Source organism: Stylophora pistillata, chromosome 10 (assembly GCF_964205215.1).
Source record: "Stylophora pistillata chromosome 10, jaStyPist1.2, whole genome shotgun sequence".
NCBI lineage: Eukaryota > Metazoa > Cnidaria > Anthozoa > Scleractinia > Pocilloporidae > Stylophora > Stylophora pistillata.
In genome coordinates, this window is record NC_142528.1 from 27,311,148 (window position 1) to 27,330,638 (window position 19,491).

General features: G+C 37.4%; 2 protein-coding genes across 3 annotated transcripts; one reads left to right on the forward strand and one right to left on the reverse strand.

Annotated features, from left to right (window-relative positions):
- Positions 1 to 781: 781 nt before the first annotated feature.
- On the reverse strand, positions 782 to 1,780 carry LOC111323331 (histone H5). The gene has a single exon (XM_022926658.2). It carries the CDS (start codon positions 1,668 to 1,670, stop codon positions 1,092 to 1,094), a length of 579 nt encoding a protein of 192 aa, XP_022782393.1. The 5' UTR covers positions 1,671 to 1,780; the 3' UTR covers positions 782 to 1,091.
- A 9,946-nt stretch (positions 1,781 to 11,726) lies between these two features.
- On the forward strand, positions 11,727 to 18,036 carry LOC111323346 (uncharacterized). Of its 2 annotated transcripts, none has more exons than XM_022926672.2 (3): positions 11,727 to 12,427; positions 15,426 to 15,589; positions 16,137 to 18,036. In XM_022926672.2, the coding sequence occupies exons 1-3, from the start codon at positions 12,202 to 12,204 to the stop codon at positions 16,299 to 16,301; spliced, it is 555 nt and encodes a 184-aa protein (XP_022782407.1). In that variant the 5' UTR covers positions 11,727 to 12,201; the 3' UTR covers positions 16,302 to 18,036. The 2 variants fall into 2 exon arrangements, with proteins under 2 accessions (XP_022782407.1, XP_088591840.1); XM_088735714.1 differs by having other exon boundaries at positions 12,116 to 12,427; positions 15,429 to 15,589.
- The last annotated feature ends 1,455 nt before the right edge of the window (positions 18,037 to 19,491 follow it).

Here is a 19,491-nt window from a genome sequence, read left to right on the forward strand (position 1 = left end):
AAGCGTGTTGTTCGCTTTCTAGCCTTCCTGCCACGCCTTCGTGTTTCTCAGCAAGATACAGTCTCGGTCTTAAGGAGGGAGTTTCTGTGTACGAGCTCATTACGGCGAGAGCTCGCCTTCGTTCAAACAAGAGTATAGCTACTTCCCTCAAAAAGATGACAATCATGGAGTCAGGTTACGACCTTCCCCTACTTCAGTTTGTTAAGTTTCTCTGGTAATTTTCTGGAGCTGAGTCATGCCCAAGAACGGAAAGCAGGAACTCGCTAAAAGCTAACCACAGGGTAATGAAGTCTATCAAATGAGGCAAGATTGGGACTAAATTATCACAAAGCGACTTGTTCGCAGGTAAAAATTGCTTTTAAAAGGGAGCACCTTAGACGTTGAACTAATATAAACCTGAGGCTGTTTCGATATCCGATCATTTAGTGACCGTTTACCTACCATGTGTGGAGGAGCTATGCCCTCGCGATATTATCAATTTTTAGGTTCCTTATAATCGCTACTTTTATCTCATTTCGACCGAGGGTGGAGAAGGTTGTACCAAAGCTGACCCAAAATGTTCCGAAAGACCACGCGGCCGTTAGGATTATGACAGGTCTAACACTTCCTTTTGCGCTATGCAGGACTGACTCAGAGGACAGTTCACGACTTTTTATCAGGGTAAAGGAATAAGTGTGAGAGCAATACACGAGGAGCTCCAGAGTGAATGAAGGCAGAAGTAAAGGATACAGATTAGGACTCGCCCACACCCCCATCCAAGAATACAATAACGCCAAACAACTGCTGTTTTAAAAAATTCTTTTCCTTCCTTGATTTATTTACAAAACCTTCGTGCAACTCATACGTCTTAGTACCGATACTTTACATAAATAAATGTCTATCAAAAAAAAAAAAACCTGTTACTGAACGGAAATACACTTCTACAGAGAATTCTAAACTCTGACTATTTCTTTGTTTTCTAGGCAACGCTTGGCACCCTCCGCTATAGCAAAGGTTTTTCTTTTTTTTCCTTAACTTCTTAAGTCAACGGAAACCGCAGTCTCTAATATGAACAGAATGATGACATAGTCCGAAATTAATGTTCAATCCAGTTATTTCTTTGTGGCCTTCTTCTTGGGTGACTTCTTCGTCGGGGTCTTTGCTTTCTTAGTAGCTTTCTTCGCTGGAGATTTCTTCGCGGCTGGTTTCTTTGCAGGTTTTTTAGCGGCCGGTTTTTTCGCTGCCGGTTTTTTTGCAGGAGCCTTCTTTTTGGCAGCAGCCTTCTTCTTAGCTGGAGTTTTCTTGGCTGAAGGCTTCTTTGCTGCGGGCTTCTTTTTCGGTTTAGCCGCCGGTTTTTTGGCTGCGGGCTTCTTCTTGGGCTTGGGTTTTGGCTTCGCCTCCGCGGCTTTGTTGACCTTGAAAGAACCAGATGCTCCGACTCCTTTGGCCTGAATAAGCTTGCCAGCCACCACAAGTCTCTTTAGATTGAGTTTCACTTGCACGCCAACATTATCTCCCACTTTGTAATGTTCCGAGATATACTTCGTGATCTTCTGGCGCGAGGATCCCGTTCGCTCTTTCAACTCCTTAATTGCAGTTACAATCATTTCTTCGTACTTCGGGTGCTCGGCTGGCTTTTTCGGTGCCTTTTTCTTGGGTGTCTTCGTTGCTGCCGCCGGTGCATCGCCCATGATGACTGATTATATTAATTTGGCAACGAGGTTCCACGGAATAAATCGAACGCAAGACAATCAAACTCACGAACTTTCAACTCGGAGTCGCTTGGGGAGAAGTGACGCAGCTACGAACGCGCATCTTATTCATACATCGGGTGCGGACCACTGAGGAAACAAACACGAACTGTTGCCATTTCAGACCGCCATTGGGCTAGTTGTGCTTCTTGTCTTAATGTTTCGCCGTGTATTGGATAATCTTTGCGAGCGATTTCCAAAATAATGGTCGCTAACGAAAGTTACTTAGTGCGAAATCCTAGAAATGGTAAGTTTCGATAAATTTATCGAACCCCTTTTTTTCAGTTTAACTTTTAACGCGAAACTCCATTTTAGTTTAGTTTGACATTTTGCAAAGAAACTCTTGCAGCTCCTGCAATATGCAAGAAGTTTTTATTTTTTAGTTAGTTTACAAAAGTTAAACCATCTATCTTTGCATTTAACTTACATTGGGTGCCGGGGAAGACGTGAAAGTGAGTTAAAAACTTTGTTAAATGCAAGCAACAAACACATCTCGACAAGTGGCTGCGAGCTGTCGTAATTGCTTTCCTCGTAAACATTTTCTCTAAAATCCCAATATTTCTCGTTTTTGAGAGTTCTTTGGGCTAGATTCGAGTTTGATAGTCAGAAGTACTCATTTGCGATAGATTTTAGTGGTTAGCTGGTTATTTTAGGCCTCAAAAGTTCTTTAGAATGTAGTATTTCGTTGAATGCGTCGGAGCGATTTGTCTTGTTTGATCCGTAAAATCTATTCAAGTTGGCAACTTTCAATAATTTTGACAATAATTCGGCCTAAAATTATCCCAGGGTAAGTTTTATTTTCCTTGTATGACTTTATTCCAATCCTGTGTGTGTAAGAGGTAAATTTTCGTTTCGTAAAGAGGCAAATTCAGCGTGAACTAAGAGTATACCAACAGAAACAAATTTGTGTCTAGTTGTTCTTCGAGCTGCTTGATTGTCTTCCTTCTTCTTTACCTTTGAATTACAATCGCAAATATTTCACTTGAGAATGGATTCATGAAGCTAATTATCACGGAAAAATTTGCGAATCACTTTCCTCTAGAAAGGGAAGATTTAATTTCTGGATTTCGTGCCAGTTACAGGGAAATTGTAAAGAATCTCACGAGTCACGTTCCAAACCACCGCCGTACCGCCATCTTGTCCATTACCGCTATCGTTACGATGCGAAGATCGCTGTCTTTTTCTACACTTCAGAGCTCGTTTGTTTGACATGCTTCAATTTTATTTTACAAGGGGATTTTATTCTTGTTTTCCATCAGCAATATCTGTCAATTATGTGGCTAATTTTGCCATTTCAGTGGCTCAACGTATATTCGAAGACAACGCGCCTTCGATGAACACAATATCTACTTTCAAAGGGTCAGTCAGAGACTACAGAAGAAATTCATTTGGGATAGTATGGCTGCTTTTCATTTAATTTTTTTACTGTTAAATTGAAAGTAAGAATTTTTTATTCTTATAGTAGAAGTAGAATGCATTTCGAGCGATAATGTACCAGATTTTGTCGAAGGTTTTACGTGTATCATGCTAGCGTCGGGTCATTTAGTAGCGCTAAAACGTTCCGAGGCGAGTATTGGTGAATAGAAATTTAGTTTTCGTTCCGCATTTGCTTCTCCTAAGGACGCCGTAAGCCTGCCTTTTCAATAAAGGCCTGTGAAAACGTGTCGTAAGAAATATTAGGTAAATATTCAGCGATCAGAAATACTGTAGAATATTTTTTAACATTTTAATTCTTATCGTCGACACACCCTGCGAGCGCTTAAGTCGGTTTCCTTACGGAACAATTGTTTACGTGTTCCTACACAGTTCAGTAGCACAGTTTATACGGTTTACCCTTCCCTTTACGAAGCTTATGTTTTCAAAAAATAACAAGCTGCTCTTTCTTAAAATTCAAATATTTTGCGCAGTGTTATATTATGGAAGTTGTTCGATTTTGAATGTTTGAATTTTCATCTTTCGAATTGCCAACCGTAAACTAGACGTGTTTTGCATATGTAATGACGTAGTGTTACTTCCATAATTTTTGGGAATTCTTAATGTTTCTCCGTCCCTTTTATTAAAATCCGTGGATATAATTTTTTTTAGAGATTCAAATTTTTCTTCAACAAGTGGAAGCATTTCTGTTTTGGCAAAATGTGTTTGTGTGCAAGATGTTACACAAACTATTCATGTCTAGCTCGAGTGAATAAATAATGATTTTCAGATAATCAAATGAGCCCTCATCTTCAACATGGATATAATTTATTAGTCATAACTCCTGCATTGCTTTTTTTTCTGTCTACCATTTGAAAAAAACAAAGGAAATGTTTTGTTGGAATTCTCAGAATATTTAATAGATTTGTGCTGAAAGGAAAATTGACTGTTTTTTCTATTTTATATTTAACAATTATTCCACGAGCACGCGTTGGATATGTGATGATAGATAGCCAACGAGGCACGTAGCGCCGAGTTGGCTATAATCATCTCATATCCAACAAGCACGAGTGGAATAATTTCTTTATTAAAAACGTTGAATTAAATTATTAAATTTATAGCTCCCTTTTAATTTTAAGCTGACACGTATGCTTACCATATTTGTAGATTATGGTATATTGGCTGATATACCATAATGGCTAAGCCAATAAAAAGTCTTGAATTGCATTATCCAATGATCTAGTTTTGAATAAATTGTTATTATCTCCATCAAGGGAGGTATTTATGAGAGTTGCTGCTCTGAGTTTTTGCTTTATCCCCAAAAGTAAAAGTCATGCAGAGGATGTGATAAAAGGGAGTGTTCTTTAGTTTTTATCCTTTAGATAATTTATAAAAATTATATACTGAATTTTTCTTCTTGATAGTTAGATCTGTCATTGCGACAACAAGATCTTCGAATGGGGCAATTTTAACCAAATGACTTAATCCAAGCTTAAACCTAAATTTGTTCATTTTTCTTTTTTTATTTTTTTATCAAATAGAATGAAACTGTCAAAAGTAAAACATTTAGATGGATTAAAGAATTAGAGTTTGTGTTACTGAATTTCCTAGTTTTCTGGAGGTGTCTAGAGTGTAACTGAACATGTAGAGACAATCGTGGTTCTGGAACAAGCCTATGAGGCTCCCTTTGTATCTGTGGGGATTTTACTCCCATGGGTAAACTTCTAGTTACTATTAATTTTTAATTAGTACAATATCATGCCGAGGAGTGACAAGAATAAACAAATATATAAATAAATATGTATTTAATTAGACAAGATGAAAAGGTTAATGCAAACAATGAACTCCGCAAAGAACAGTGGGATAAACTTCTAACTGGTCTGACTCTAGATTTAATGACTTTTCAGCTGTTCGGCCTTCATAACAAAAAAATTGCTGTTTATAAAAATTGCTATATATATGGTAAGTCTGCATTTTGATTTTACTGTGTTACAGTGCTAATTAACAATTATTTGCCGAAGGCGAGGTGAATATCGTCGAATAATCCCCGAGACGAAGTTGAGGGGATTATTTGACAATATTTACCAAACCTGAGGTGGATAATTGTTTTAGTATAATTTCAGAGCTGAACAATAGAGAAATTTCTAAAATCATAACATTTTAGCAACATCTATTAACATTTTATTTTAACATTTTATATAAACTGCGTGGAGCGGTCTATATAGCGTCATATAAGGAACTGCTCGACCAATCAGATTGCTGGAAACTCTTTTGCACAGCTCTGAAATTATACTAATACATAATAGTAGAGCACAATATATGTCGAGTTAGAAAAACACAAAGACTACGCTTTCATCCCTACAAGCTTTTTTCGTGATTGCTCACTCATCAGGGGATTTTATCAAATAAAATCGTTCAGGTGAGTGTAGTCCTGAGAAGGACTGTTGTCGGTGGTGATGACTGATGTTTCAACAACCTATGCAGAAGTCATCATCATAGTTAAGTGAACAGTTCTTGTCAGGGGAATGTTCTTAGTCCAGTTTGTGTAAAATGATTGGTCAGTTTTGCCTGTTTTTGGTCATGTAAAATGATTGGTCAGTTTTGCTTGTTGTTTTTGCCTGTTTTTGGTCGTGTAAAATGATTGGTCAGTTTTTTTTTTTTTTTTTAAACATTCTGATAACCTCTTCCTTGCTGCTGTGCAGAGCTTCAAGTTTGCAATAAGCCTCCTTCCCTTAGTCAGATTTTTAGCACATTTAAAGAAAATTTCAGAATGGCAAGGTAGCTCTTTGCAATCAAAACTTAGTCAGTTAAATAATTTAACAGATAATTTCTTGTGATATTGATAATTTAATGATAATTTTGGTCTATTAGCAAACCACTAATGTTTGGTGGATGAATTGTGATTTCTCGAGTTACATTCATTAAATCTTTAAACCAGAGTAGTACCAAACCGTGTTTGATTGTCCACCTGGTTGCTGTGTGAACTTTAATATGCACCATGACATTGTTTGTTTTCTTTGCAAAAGTTACAATTTTTTTTGTATATTGATGTTAATCATAAACAAATGTTAAATGATCTTAATTCATATTATCTGTTTATAAGTTATTTACAAAGAGTTACAATAACTTGGTAGATTGATTATTGACAAATTTAGTAGATAGATATGTATATTATTGGAAAAAAATAGGTGTATTTAAATTGAGACAAGTTTGTCTTAGCACAATAAAAAATGCCATCAGCATTAAAGGTGTTAAAACTGGATGTTTTCGTTGACTGCAGGGTTTTCAATTAGAAATAGCAGGAGAACAGGTCATAATAACAGAAATGTAGTACTGTACTCTTTTGGTCTGAATAAAAACAAGCCCCAGACTATTAACATTTAGCCAGAAAATTATTGTGTAGTTTTTGAAGAATCTCTTGATTTTCAATACTCATGGTGAGAGTGAAGTGTTTTGCCTAAGGATGTAACACAATTATGCAACCAGGTCTTGTTTGCTGGATAATGTATGGATATTATAGGGAGAAGTTACATGTTAATCAAATTTGATTATTCGAACTTCATATATTGCACTACAATTTAAGGAACAGCGACCACAATCTCACTCAACCATCCTACAATAATTAACAATTATTCCACGAGTGCTTGTTGGATATGAGATGATAGATAGCCAACGAGGCGCGTAGAGCCCAGTTGGCTATAATCATTTCATATCCAACAAGCGCTCGTGGAATAATTGTTTTATTAAAAACGTTAAATTAAATTAAATTTTATTAAATTTTTAGTTCCTTTTTAATTTTAAGCTGACACGTACGCTTGCCATATTTGTAGATTATGGTATATTGGCTGATATACCATAATGGCTAAGCCAATAAAAAGTCTTGAATTGCATTATCCAATGTTCTAGTTTTTAATAATTGATATTATCACAATTCGTTCACATATGAGGCTTCGCATATGTGGAATCAGCTTCCCTCTTATATTAAAGGATCAACCGATTTAAGTGAATTTTGCAAGCTTTTAAAATCCTTTAATCTACCAGTCTTAAGAGCCAGCTGTAAATGTAATTATTGTATATCTTAGGGTTTTGCTAGAGTTTCCTAGTTTTTTCTTTAATTCACTGGGTCGTGGGTGGGTGCAGCTTTCTAAATTATCCTAATGTAGGTGCTTGTATTTTAATTGACTTCTTAATTGTATCGTTTTTAACTTAGTATTTTATATTCATACGTTTTATTCATGAGCCTCTGGCTCGTATGACCAGGGCAACCCCATCCTACGTTTTGACGTTAATAAATTGTTTGATTAATTGATTGATTGATTGATTGAGAGTTAAAGGGTACAAATTACGAGAGGATACTCCTTTTGAGTCATTCCTGGTGGTGAATACATGTATAGGTGGTTTGCCCTTTATGTCATGGCTGCCATGTTGGTGGACGTAAACAATGGATATCTCATTAGCTTCTTTTGTTCGTCCACCAGCATTTGTTCCTTTCGCCATTGTTACCTGTCTCTAGAGATTAGTTGCAAACCACCCATACCAAATAATTCATGCAGGGTTTGGTGTTTTGAATACTTACCCTGGAAACAATATGCTATAATAATTTAACCCCTATACAACTGAACATTGGTATTCATATTCTCCACACTATCCCTTTTACATTTCCTATGCTTCTGACAAGGAGAATTTGTTTGACAATCAGGAGCTTCATAAATTGGTCATAGAGATATGACATGAGATGGGGTACAGGTGTCTATCAAGTGCTAACCAACCTCTTAAGTTTGTAACATGTCACATGTTGCATAATGACTAAGAAACCTCATCCAAGAGGTGTTATGTGTGATACACGGTGAGAAGGATCCCAATATAAATCGACCACACCAAAAACAGCTTGTGTGTGCAACAGATACTTTTTTTAGCTTTCACTGTAGCTTTCTGCCTTGCTATTGCATTCGCTTGGTTCAGGCCTGCTATGAAAGTCCATGAAAGTATTCAAGGTTCATAAACTTTATTTGATACACTCAATAAATTCAATAAAAATTCTTATTACTTTCACGCAGTATTGTAGCTTGGTAATTTATTTAGTGATATAAGCTAAAAATCCCTCGAAATTTAGTTGGGTTGAGAGGTGAACTCTGCCACACTGAACAGTATTCGGGCTCAGGTAATTCAGATCGTGAAATTTGCTACCTTCAATAGTTTTGAAGATGTTTAAGTTTAGATCACATCCCTCACCGCCCATTCCGCCTCCTCAATTTAATTTTTCGTTGGCGGAAGAAGCTAAAATGGAAATAAATAAGTGAGTTTTTGTTCCCATGCTTTTCTTCAAGAGAAAAACTTCAAACCAGCTATATAAATAACTTTGAACCACTTCGGAGGCACATGACTGCATTGAAGCGCTTGCAAGAGAAGAGGTGAGCTATTTTTTATTAACCAACATTTTAGGATCCTAAGTTTAACCTTTTTTACACGCATATCCTTGTAACTCTACTGCCGTGTCATCACAGTATGTGACTGGTGAAGTCGTACATCGAGTTCGGCCTGCCTATGCTAAATTGCCTTAACAAAGAAGCCATCATCTTGCCTGATCTTTCAACAAATTCTTCCTTTGAATTCAAGCGAAACATGCCGGAGACTGTTAACAGATGATCGGAAAAAAAAAAAAACCATCTCTCAGATAGTCACCAAGAGATTGTTACTAACTAAGCTTATCTTTTCGTCACATTTTCTCGGCCGTTGGGAAATATTCCTTGAAAATTTGGACTATGTCCAGTTCTGACGGAAGGAAACTTTCGCCCGGCTTTCGGGCAATCTTCGGAGAATTGGCGGCTAAAATAATTAAGGAAGGAAGCTATTTGGATTGTCTTAATGCTGTGAATGATTCATTTGAAAGCTCATAAAACAGTGTCTGTAAAAATATATTAGAAGCGAAAAACATAATCGTTTCTGTCGAAGCTGGAAACTTTCCGCTTGTCCCTAGTTCTTTCCGTCGACGTGGTCACAACATCGCCCCTCACGCATCACGTGTCCATGCGGGGTCTAAAGTATTCACTGTGGCGATGGTTCTAGGTATAAATCACAATTGACACGTTTTTCAAAAGGTGTAATAGAGAAAAGGACATCAAAAACTTCATCGAACTATCGTTTGATTGAAAAGGAGTTAAGTTGTTGGTGTAGATTTCTCGAGAAGATCGAATACTAACTGAACAAATTCTAACGAATATCCAAACTTTGACGACAAACTCTCCTTTTTCATTGTGAAACCAAATGTCACAAGATGGGTTTTCCAGCGGTTTGCGACATCGTTATAATTTCTCACGATCGCTTGGAGACGGCATAAATCAATTTTTTACATATTAAGTGCAAACAGTCGTGTATGTTGTCGACTATTCTTTAATTTCGTGACTATCATGCGCGATTGAGCTTCACTCGTTTACGTTTCGTAATAAAAACTGCACAGCGCGCGAAGACCACAAGGTTTATTCAGGGTGCCTTTTTCATCTAACATCCTCTGAAGTTAATATACCGCCAGCCACACACTGTATGCACAGCTGAACGACGCCTTTTTACGTAAATTATCCCGCATTGTTCACTAATGTTTCGCGTAATTTGCCCCGTTGTGTTTCACTATTCATTTCAGCGAGTTAAAATCTTCATTAATTGAAAATTGCGGACAACTTTCCACGGAAAAACTGTGAGGCCCTATAATCTCCTCGAACATCAGTTTTCAGGCTCAAAGCAGTATTTTTTTGTGTAAGGCAGAATTTGTTCGTATACGTGGAAAAATAAAAGCTTTCTCACACCTAAGTTAAGTTTTCAAAATTCAAAGCTTCCTTTTGTTAAGTCAGTTTTTGAATATTTCATTTTCCCGGAGATATTTGATAGAGTTACATTTAAAGCGGGAAAAAAAGTAGTTTGTTAATATAATTTATGTTATGTGAGCAAATCGGGATATGATCGACAAATATCAAAATTTTTCGTCCGCGCTATCAACTTAATAAAAAAGCTTCAACCAAATCAATTTACAGTCAAAGATGTTGTTCGGGTGTGTATAGGCCTCACGATTTTGCACATTTCCAACCCAACCAATCTGCATAACTCATGTTTTTTAACGGTTTAAAAGCCAATTGCATCGTGTATTTACATTACAAGGAGAAAATGTAGTCCTCCGATCAACAAATAAGCTCAAATGGAAACGATAAAAACAAATGAACTTTTGTTGTACCGAATAAAAGAGATAATTATGGTTGCGTAGGTTGAGTTTAAGAGATATGACGCCTTGTCTGGTATGTTAATACAACCGAAATCAAACCCTGATCACTGATTTAAATGGGGTAATGATTATAGCTTTGTTAGTTGTTTACAGAAGCAATGAAAATCTTTTTATAATAGAGCTCAAGCTCATATGAGATACAGTTGCCATATTGCTCTTATTAAAGAGTTAAGCGGTTAAAAGCACTTTAGAGTTGCAGAGAAGGGGAGTTGTTGTTAAACAGAATTAGTCTCAAGTGACTCTAAGACATCGGCGACGAGTGCGGATTAATTTGAAAAGCATTTTAAATTCTATGTTCATTGCAACCTGTTCTTTTGTTTCCCTTGGCTGATAACCCGAAATAAGTAAGAAAAAATTATCAGCAAATGAAAACAGTTTTGCAAAGCTATTATTTCGGCCAACTCAGTAAGTAGGAAGAGATTCTTGGTCAAATGGTTGAGTTATTCGCATACAACTTTTCATTTGTTTGTTCCGATTACTCTGCAAACACGCGATGGAGAACTGATAAAAAATATACATATGTAAGTGTCGTCTAAATGCCATCCTGCTTTTCCTTCTGGTGCGAACTTAGTGCCTCTTTCAAATTTCAGCGAGATGCGTTTCTCTAAGTTGAGAGAACCTTAGTTTTTTTTTTTTTTTTTTTTCGAATTAGTTGAAGCTGTGGTGTAGATTTATCTGAATAAAGGTTATTTAGAGAGACAAAGAGAAGTCCATTCGCAAAGGTGTTGGCTTGGAGAGTCTTCGCTGCGAAGTAAACTTTGAGGAATTGCTTATGTGAAAGAGAAACTCGAAGAGAAAATGTGTATGTGTGTCCTCCCAAACGATGTTATTAAAGTTCGTTTGAGAGTCAGGTGGAGATTTGGTTTAAAAAAGAACGGAAAACTGAAGTCCAATTCTTCTTCTCATTTTTCTTATGGAAGTCAGAGTTAATAATAAAGATGGTTGTTTTGCAATTGTCAGCAAGACTGTCTTGGAAAGTCTTCACTCGTTGAACTTCAAGTAATTACTGAGTGCGGAAGATATAAGCGTTTTACACGGATACTTTTGACTGATCAACGGTAACTTTTAGATCTATCCGTCAGTTTTTTTTTTTTTTCTTGTACTGATAGTGTCAGAACCATTTAAATATGAGAATGAATTTTTATCAATTTTTTTGCTACAACGAATGCACTTTATCTACAAACCGTGATGCGTAAGCTAGAGGCTTTAAGTAAACTACTCGAACTGATTTCTTTTGTCGAAAAAATGACCCGGTTTGCTCATTTAAAACTCGTGTGTTCCAGTTTTGGAGATGATTCGGCAGGCGAACTCGAACAATATCACACCTTTTAAATGCCGGTGAGGTGTGAGGTGAGATTATTCTGTTAAGTTGTGGGTTCATTAAGCCTAAATGCGGGTTAGATTCTCATAAGCAAGTGAAAAAATTCTTTGGATGGACTAAAACTCTGAGAAACGTCTGTTTAGACAGTAAAATTAAAGATGACGGCTGATCGATGAAATGGGACGGTTTTCTCTCGACCTTAACTCCATGGAAACATGATGTTACGTAGCAGAGCGCTCGCTTGGAGAAGATTTTTTGTGTCGCTTAACAAAGCGAGAAATGAAGCTTTTGACACGCTCTCTCGGTATTGGCTGGCAAGCGTCTTTCACACCAGTTTCAATTAAGGGTTGCGGGCATTCATCACACAATTGGACAGCTTTGTAAACTCGTCCTCTATATTTGTAGCGAGTTTGCCTGTTAATTTAGTTTCTACGAAGCGAGCCTCGGGCAGTCGAGCCACATACCTAATGGATCTTCTACGCCATCATTATCTGTATTCGCACCAGCTTCCGTATCGCCTGGCAGGAATGCGATATGGGGCCGTCTCCCCTTATCAAGTAGTGTCTGTTCCCCGTTGCACCTGCGAGTGTTACTGTGAGAGGAGTCGAGCACAGTTTGCTGAGGGTGAATCTCGAGATGCAACAGACACCGACGGGAATGGAAGAGCTAGAGAGTTCGATGACCTAAAAAATGGTAAGTTGTTCACCCTTCGAAGGAATTCTATTTTTAGAGCACTGCGAGTGAAATACTTTCGCTCTGTGAGTTTTAAGATGCATTTTGAATTTTTAAAAGTCCAATTTATCAAAAATAGAAATTTTTACGCAATTTACGAGCTGATTGTTGTGTATAGTACCTCTTTTTCCGTCCAATATCATCCTTTTTTAACTTCTTGATAATATTGTAGTTGGTGAGTGCGGACTTTCAAAGAAACGTCACTGAGACGCGACAAAAAAAAAATCCTACTAATTTTCGGAGGAAGGAAACTGGAGTTACACTTGATTCAACTTGTCATGAAAAACTGTTTAAAATAGAAGTATCCCGTGAGCTTTAACCAAAATATATGTCCCTTGAGTTACTTCTTGAGGCGATTAACATTTTTCATTTAAATTAATAGCTATAGGAAAATCTGTTGCAAGGCACTATACTGCGCATGTAGACCGCGTACAGAAACTCGCACAGAAAAGACATCATGCGGCCTGATTCATTGCTCTATTAAATCGATAGCCTATTTTCTCAGTGCAAAATCTAAGTACCAATTATTTCTATAACCAGGTAACAGCTGTCTCTAATGCAGAAGTTTATCCTTCCCTTTTCGGAGGGGATTTGTTTCGGAAATGTTTCGCTTTTTTGACTACAATAGTAGAAATAATGTAATAAAGTCAAACCTCGGTTCGGCTCTCGCTTAGTAATTTTGTGTTGTTTTCTTTATTTACGGCCCGTAAGTGGCTAATTTCGGAAAAATTTAAAAGAAAATTGTCCTCTATATATCTACCACTAATTCGAGAAGACCTGATTCACCGTCTCCTTAACAGAGAGTTATTCCATGTAATATAATGTTTTTTATTGTTACAAATAATTATCTTATTCATTTCGCACTGACGCTAAAATTGGACTCGGATACTGGTTTTTGAAGTTTTAGAGGTAAAATAAAATATACCTTTATTATTTCCAGTAGTAAAACACTCTCTGCTCGGCTTCAAACGCAGAAAGTACGGGCGCGCCAAGACCTTTTATTAACCACCGCTGTTTTTTTACTAATAAATTATTGTCCTACTAATGAACTCTTCTTAGCCCGCGTAAAATCATTAAGAACCAAAATAAATGCAATATTCCTAGGCACTTACGTTAACATTTGTATACAGGTTGATTTCACCTACGCTTTTCCCATAAAAACTTCAGTCTTTAAGTAGTTGTTTTGTGTTGATGGCAAAATGAAATTCCATCTACTTTTGTGTATTTTGGTGAGTTACTCAGCACAGTTCGACTGAGATCTGTACATGCGATGTAAACCTCTTTTTACAATAATTTAAGCATTGTTAGTTTGGTTTCTAAACTTTTACCCAAATTTATCTTTTAGAGAAAGTGTCCGATCGATCCGTTGTAAGACATCAAAAGTTCCTTATTTTGATATCAATGTTTTCCAACATGTCACTCATTCACAGATCGATTTCGACGTAAAATTCAACATAATTAACTTCTAGGCGATAGCTTGGTTGGCGCATCTTTGCTCAGCTGCCAGCTTGTGAAAACAGAGAACCGGCGTTTATCGATCATTCTTGTATCGAAAAATACACAAAACCATTGCTTTATACAAACTGCGATTCAAAATTTCTCACCATCTGAGTACTTTTTTATTGCCTCATTATCTCTGCAAACTCGTGTAGCATCAAATTTGTTTCCTGATAAATTGCCTCCCATGCCAATTAACCACTGATGGCGAGGAAGTAGTAATCAAGTATTTCTGATAACAGGAGTTTAGTAACGGTAAAAAAGATGGCGGTTTCTGCATGGTTTCGTTTCCTATTTTACGCCTTAATGAGCGCTGCAGATCTGAGAATCAATTTTTGCTGGTTAGAGAAAACGGAAATCGATGCTAATCCAAATAGGAAGTCGGTTTGATATGACTCAAGAGGGATGTTTAAAATTTATTACGTTCTCGTCCATATACCCACTCTTACGAAGTGTTTCAGTCACAATACACTTTTATTACTGTTATACTTTTGTTGCTTTTTCTTTCTTTCTTCCTTCCTTTTCTTTTTTCTTTTTCGTTATGAAAAATGATATTTCAATTATCTGGAACCCACATTTCAAAGGTATTTAGGATACTAGAAAAATGTGATTTTTTCCTATGTAAATCGAGTAGTTCTCCTGGCCGCAAATTTGATTCAGACTCCTAAAAAGAGCTTTAAAATCAGAAATAAGAAAATTATGTTTCAAACTGAGTTCTCATTCGATTTCAAATCACTAATCATTTTAAATCGACTAATTAAACCCAAAGATACCTAAATCTATTCCTAATAATTGGTGTTTTTTTTCCTGTTTCAAGCTCAATAAATGAACAAAGGAGATAGTGTGTACCCTGAATGGTTTCACTATGATTTGTCTAATGTCATGATTCTTTCATAACACGTTCAGGGATTGTGTTGTTGCACCTTGAATACAGTACTAACACATATGCACAGGTGTTGGTGAATATCGCCATTCTGTTGATATGTGTAAACTAGATATGTCCAAACAAGCAAATAACGTTTATACGCACGTCAACCTCTGGGAGGAGCTTTCCGCTTGCTTCTTTGTTTTGCATACTTATTTTGATTAGTTCACCCCCCAGAGGTCCCGGATGTGTCACAAATCACTCAAAACTGAAACGGGACATTTATGACCATACGGCTTTCAGTCCTTCTATACTGTGGTTGAGATCTAGCAAAACTGTGTTTCTGTATGAAGAAAAAAGACCATTACTTGCCGCAAGTGACTGAAATAAGTGAAAAATCGAAGTCATCTTCTTCGGCACAGATAACAGAAGGTGAACAATCTCCTGATGGTAAGGCACACATAGGGGGTTGAGTTTTATTGACCAATCGCTAAACTCCGTTGAGTTTAACTGCTGCGGCTCGGCACATTGCTTTCGACACCAACTCGGAAACTGCTCATTTCACTAATGCTTATTATATATACTTCATTTCCGCAGCAGACTTCTGTCACGATAAAACCGGGGGCAGGAGAAACAGAACCACTTACAAGAGATGGCAAATCGAGGAGCTCGAGAGAGCATTTGCTCTGAATCCCTATCCAACCAGTGTGTTTAAAAAGACCCTCGCTTTGAGACTGGGACTGAGAGACTCGCGAGTTCAGGTAATTTCATTCGTGGGTTTTCAAAGTTCTAGGTACACCCTCTGCCGACTGTGCGGTCCTCCTTAGGGAACAGTCATTATTTTTTCGCCTAAGGGAGGAGGGGGTCGGAGAATTTTGACTGTGTCAATATAAAATTCAGCTGATTCCCGCCCCCCACCCCCCGCAAAAAGTCTATAGGATTCTAATGATCCTCCTCATTGGCAATTCATTTTTCATAGCCCCCCCCCCCATTTACATTATACTCTGTTAGCGACCACTGGAGTTGGCTCTCCCATAAGCCAGGTGGCTTCTTGGGTCTCCTCACCTTCTAACCGTAATCGCTGTAATTAAATATTTTTATTGTTAAAATAAAGCAAATAAAAGATGATGATGATGATGATGATCCCCCGTCCGTTCCCCCCCTGAAAACCGTATGCCCCCCCTCCCATATTCTCCGAGCCCCCCTCCCAGGTAATCAAAGATAAATGGTTCCTTATTGACGCCCATTAGAATTGAACATTGATGTAAAAACTCAGAACCATTTTGGTATACGCGTTATTCTCTACAGGTTTGGTTCCAAAATCGTCGCGCGAAGGCAAAACGAGAAAGACACGGCTCGTTTGAATGTCTTAACGATACAGAAGTGGAAATTACAGAGGAAGAAAAATCTTCAGCGGGGGAAAATCAAACTGACGTTGAGGAAAACAAAGAACTTGACGTAGACGTTGATTGAAACTACATTTGCTTTAAAAATTGATCTAATACCATTGGGCTCGGCTTGAATGGTGCTCTTGCAACAATACTCAAACCAGAATAACAATGCCTTCGTCTTTAAGAATGCCAGCCTCAATATAAGGCAACGAAAATGGAGGGTACAAGGAGACCCTCAAATGAGTTAAAAGAAAAAGCACCACTGCGCATGTACATTTTCCTGCCTCTTAGCCAATCAGCTTAGCTAGACTTAGAACATTAGCTTTAGGAAAAGACCAAATATCCTGCAAGAAGATGTGATGCGATGTTCATAGAGCTGAGATGAACTGATAAAGCCCACCTTGAATTTTGTTAAATAACAATTGCCAAGAATAATGTGGCCATCGAAAATAGATTAATCAGTAGATGTAAATATGATGTAAATAGAAAACCAGCGTGAAGTTAAAGTCTATTGAGTCCTATTTTCCTGATATATCTCTCTCAGCGGAGACGTGTTTGCGATATCGTTGGAGGCCTCCTGTTGAAGTCCCGACCAAGTTTACCAAAAAATTACATTTTCTCAGTGTTGACCTTTTAAGTCTCAGAAGTGATTAACATGTTACTTCTCCCTATAATATCCAAACATTATCCAGCAAACAGGTAATGAGAATACCAAACCTTATCAAGTAGTGATTAACATGTTACTTCTCCCTATAATATCCAAACATTATCCAGCAAACAGGTAATGAGAATACCAAACCTTATCAAGTAGTGATTAACATGTTACTTCTCCCTATAATATCCAAACATTATCCAGCAAACAGGTAATGAGAATACCAAACCTTATCAAGTAGTGATTAACATGTTACTTCTCCCTATAATATCCAAACATTATCCAGCAAACAGGTAATGAGAATACCAAACCTTATCAAGTAGTGATTAACATGTTACTTCTCCCTATAATATCCAAACATTATCCAGCAAACAGGTAATGAGAATACCAAACCTTATCAAGTAGTGATTAACATGTTACTTCTCCCTATAATATCCAAACATTATCCAGCAAACAGGTAATGAGAATACCAAACCTTATCAAGTAGTGATTAACATGTTACTTCTCCCTATAATATCCAAACATTATCCAGCAAACAGGTAATGAGAATACCAAACCTTATCAAGTAGTGGTTAACATGTTACTTCTCCCTATAATATCCAAACATTATCCAGCAAACAGGTAATGAGAATACCAAACCTTATCAAGTAGACGTTGTCATCTTAACCTCGCTGAAAAATTTTCGTAACTAACCTGTAAGAAAATGTGTAGCAGTTAAAGAGGACTGAATTAATTGAAACTCTGAATGAATCAGCTTCCTGAAAAAAAACAAAACAAAACAAAAAACACAATATCTACATGGCGAGCCGTGGCTCGCCATCGCTCGATGAAAGTTCGCTGAAATTCCCTGGCTTGCTTCAGCAGAGCCTATTACACCTAGCTGTTTGTATCGTGACAAAAAGCAGAGCCTGAGTAGCACTGAAAGGACAAAGAAGTTAAATAATTTGAGTAATAATGCTTCAGTTACAATACACGGCTTTTCTCTGTTTGGAAAAAAAGGGGGGGTGAGTTTACAAAGAAACTGTGACGCTGCATGGGTACATGGGGGAGTATGATAAATCCATTTTATCTTGTTCTCTATTTTCTGCTAGTACATCACGGCATGTAAAAAGTTTTTGATAGCTCTACAGAAACTTGACAAAATAAATTTGCCCCATTGCTTCAACGGCTTCCAATCCATGCACGAACTGAAATTAAACGATTTCGGTTGTCATTATAATCGGTGTGTAACAGCTAAGAAGAACAAAAAATATATATACAACACATGTTAATCTCATCAAAAATTTAATTTGCTGCAAGCAAGACAAGTTATTGTGTTTGCCAATGAATTCTTTATACAAGAACTGTACACAGAAGGGCCGTGGAAAAATCTTTTTCCGGTACAATATCAGTTGTTAGAAAAGCCAAAAGTGATATTGCTCTAAAATTGCATATACAATATATTTGAGATCAGCTGTTCTTGAGAGCTTTGGAGAAATGCATCTCGGCAAAGTGATTTCTGGTCTTCCTTGAGCTGCGAACAACATTGTAAACCTTTTGCTTCGTTTTCTTCAAAGTTTACTGCCATCATCCTCTTGTACAGTACATAAAAACTGACCATCGATCGTTTGAACGATGGTTAAAGTCTCAAGATATTAAACCTTTCTGCATAAGGGGGCCGCGTTAATAGGTAACCATGGCAACTTCAGTTGTCCTGCGTGCCGGTCACAGATGCGTTTGATTTAGATTTTTAAATTGCATTTCGCCGGCTGGCAACACATTTTGCAACGTTGGATCGTAAACCTCTTGTTACCGCCACGAAAATAGCACATAATAAATGATACATCTCCTGAACTTGACCGAGCCTTTGACCTTCTCATAAACCGATGCTTTGAAGTTCTTGCGAAATATAAATATTTGTCAGCGTAGGTCTGACCTGCTCTGTTCTACCACGAAGTCTGTACCCCACCAAGAGAATACCGCAATCAAAACTACATTCGCGCAAGACAAAACATGGTAAAAAAGAAGTGGGGTCTTCGCTTAATCTAGGATATGTTACTCGGCTTGGAAAAAATCCTGCTGTTGAAACCGGTTTATGTCTTCTCATACTAATTCACATATCACTGATTAAATTGATTCATCATTTCAGTGTTTATGAATAATTCATATGTGAATAATTGCGGAGAATGTATTCTGCACCTTTGTTCAGTTGATTACACTATCTATTTGTTTGGACCCACGAGTCAAATGAAAAATATATTTCTGAGCGGTTGTGTTGAAAGGCCTGGAATGTCGACCAGGTTGAATTTCTTCTCCATTCGCTCGTACTCGTACTGGTTTATGCGTGGTGTTTGCCCTTGGCGAGAATTGAGCTTTACGGTAGAAGTATTCAAAACTCGAATAAATGTTGGATGGTGATGGATAAGGGTCAAACAATTTATGCCCTGTTCAGGTTTTTTGACATTTGTAAATTGTTAGTATGCCTCATCGAGGAATTTCCTTTACCTTGCGCATCACAGCATGCTAAGGATTACCCGTCATGCACTCGGAGCGGATAATCAGTAAGGAAGTGCACGGCAACCGAAAACAGCGGATAAGTTTAAGAGGGAGCAAAGAAATATAGAAACCTTAAGAGTGAAAA

Excerpts from the sequence above, each read along its gene's own strand:
- LOC111323331 (XM_022926658.2), bottom strand. The coding sequence starts at position 1,670 with ATGGGCGATGCACCGGCGGCAGCAACGAAGACACCCAAGAAAAAGGCA.
- LOC111323346 (XM_022926672.2), top strand. The coding sequence starts at position 12,202 with ATGGATCTTCTACGCCATCATTATCTGTATTCGCACCAGCTTCCGTAT. Across the intron at positions 12,428-15,425 it reads GTTCGATGACCTAAAAAATG|CAGACTTCTGTCACGATAAA; the intron begins GTAAGTTGTTCA and ends TCATTTCCGCAG. Across the intron at positions 15,590-16,136 it reads TGAGAGACTCGCGAGTTCAG|GTTTGGTTCCAAAATCGTCG; the intron begins GTAATTTCATTC and ends TATTCTCTACAG.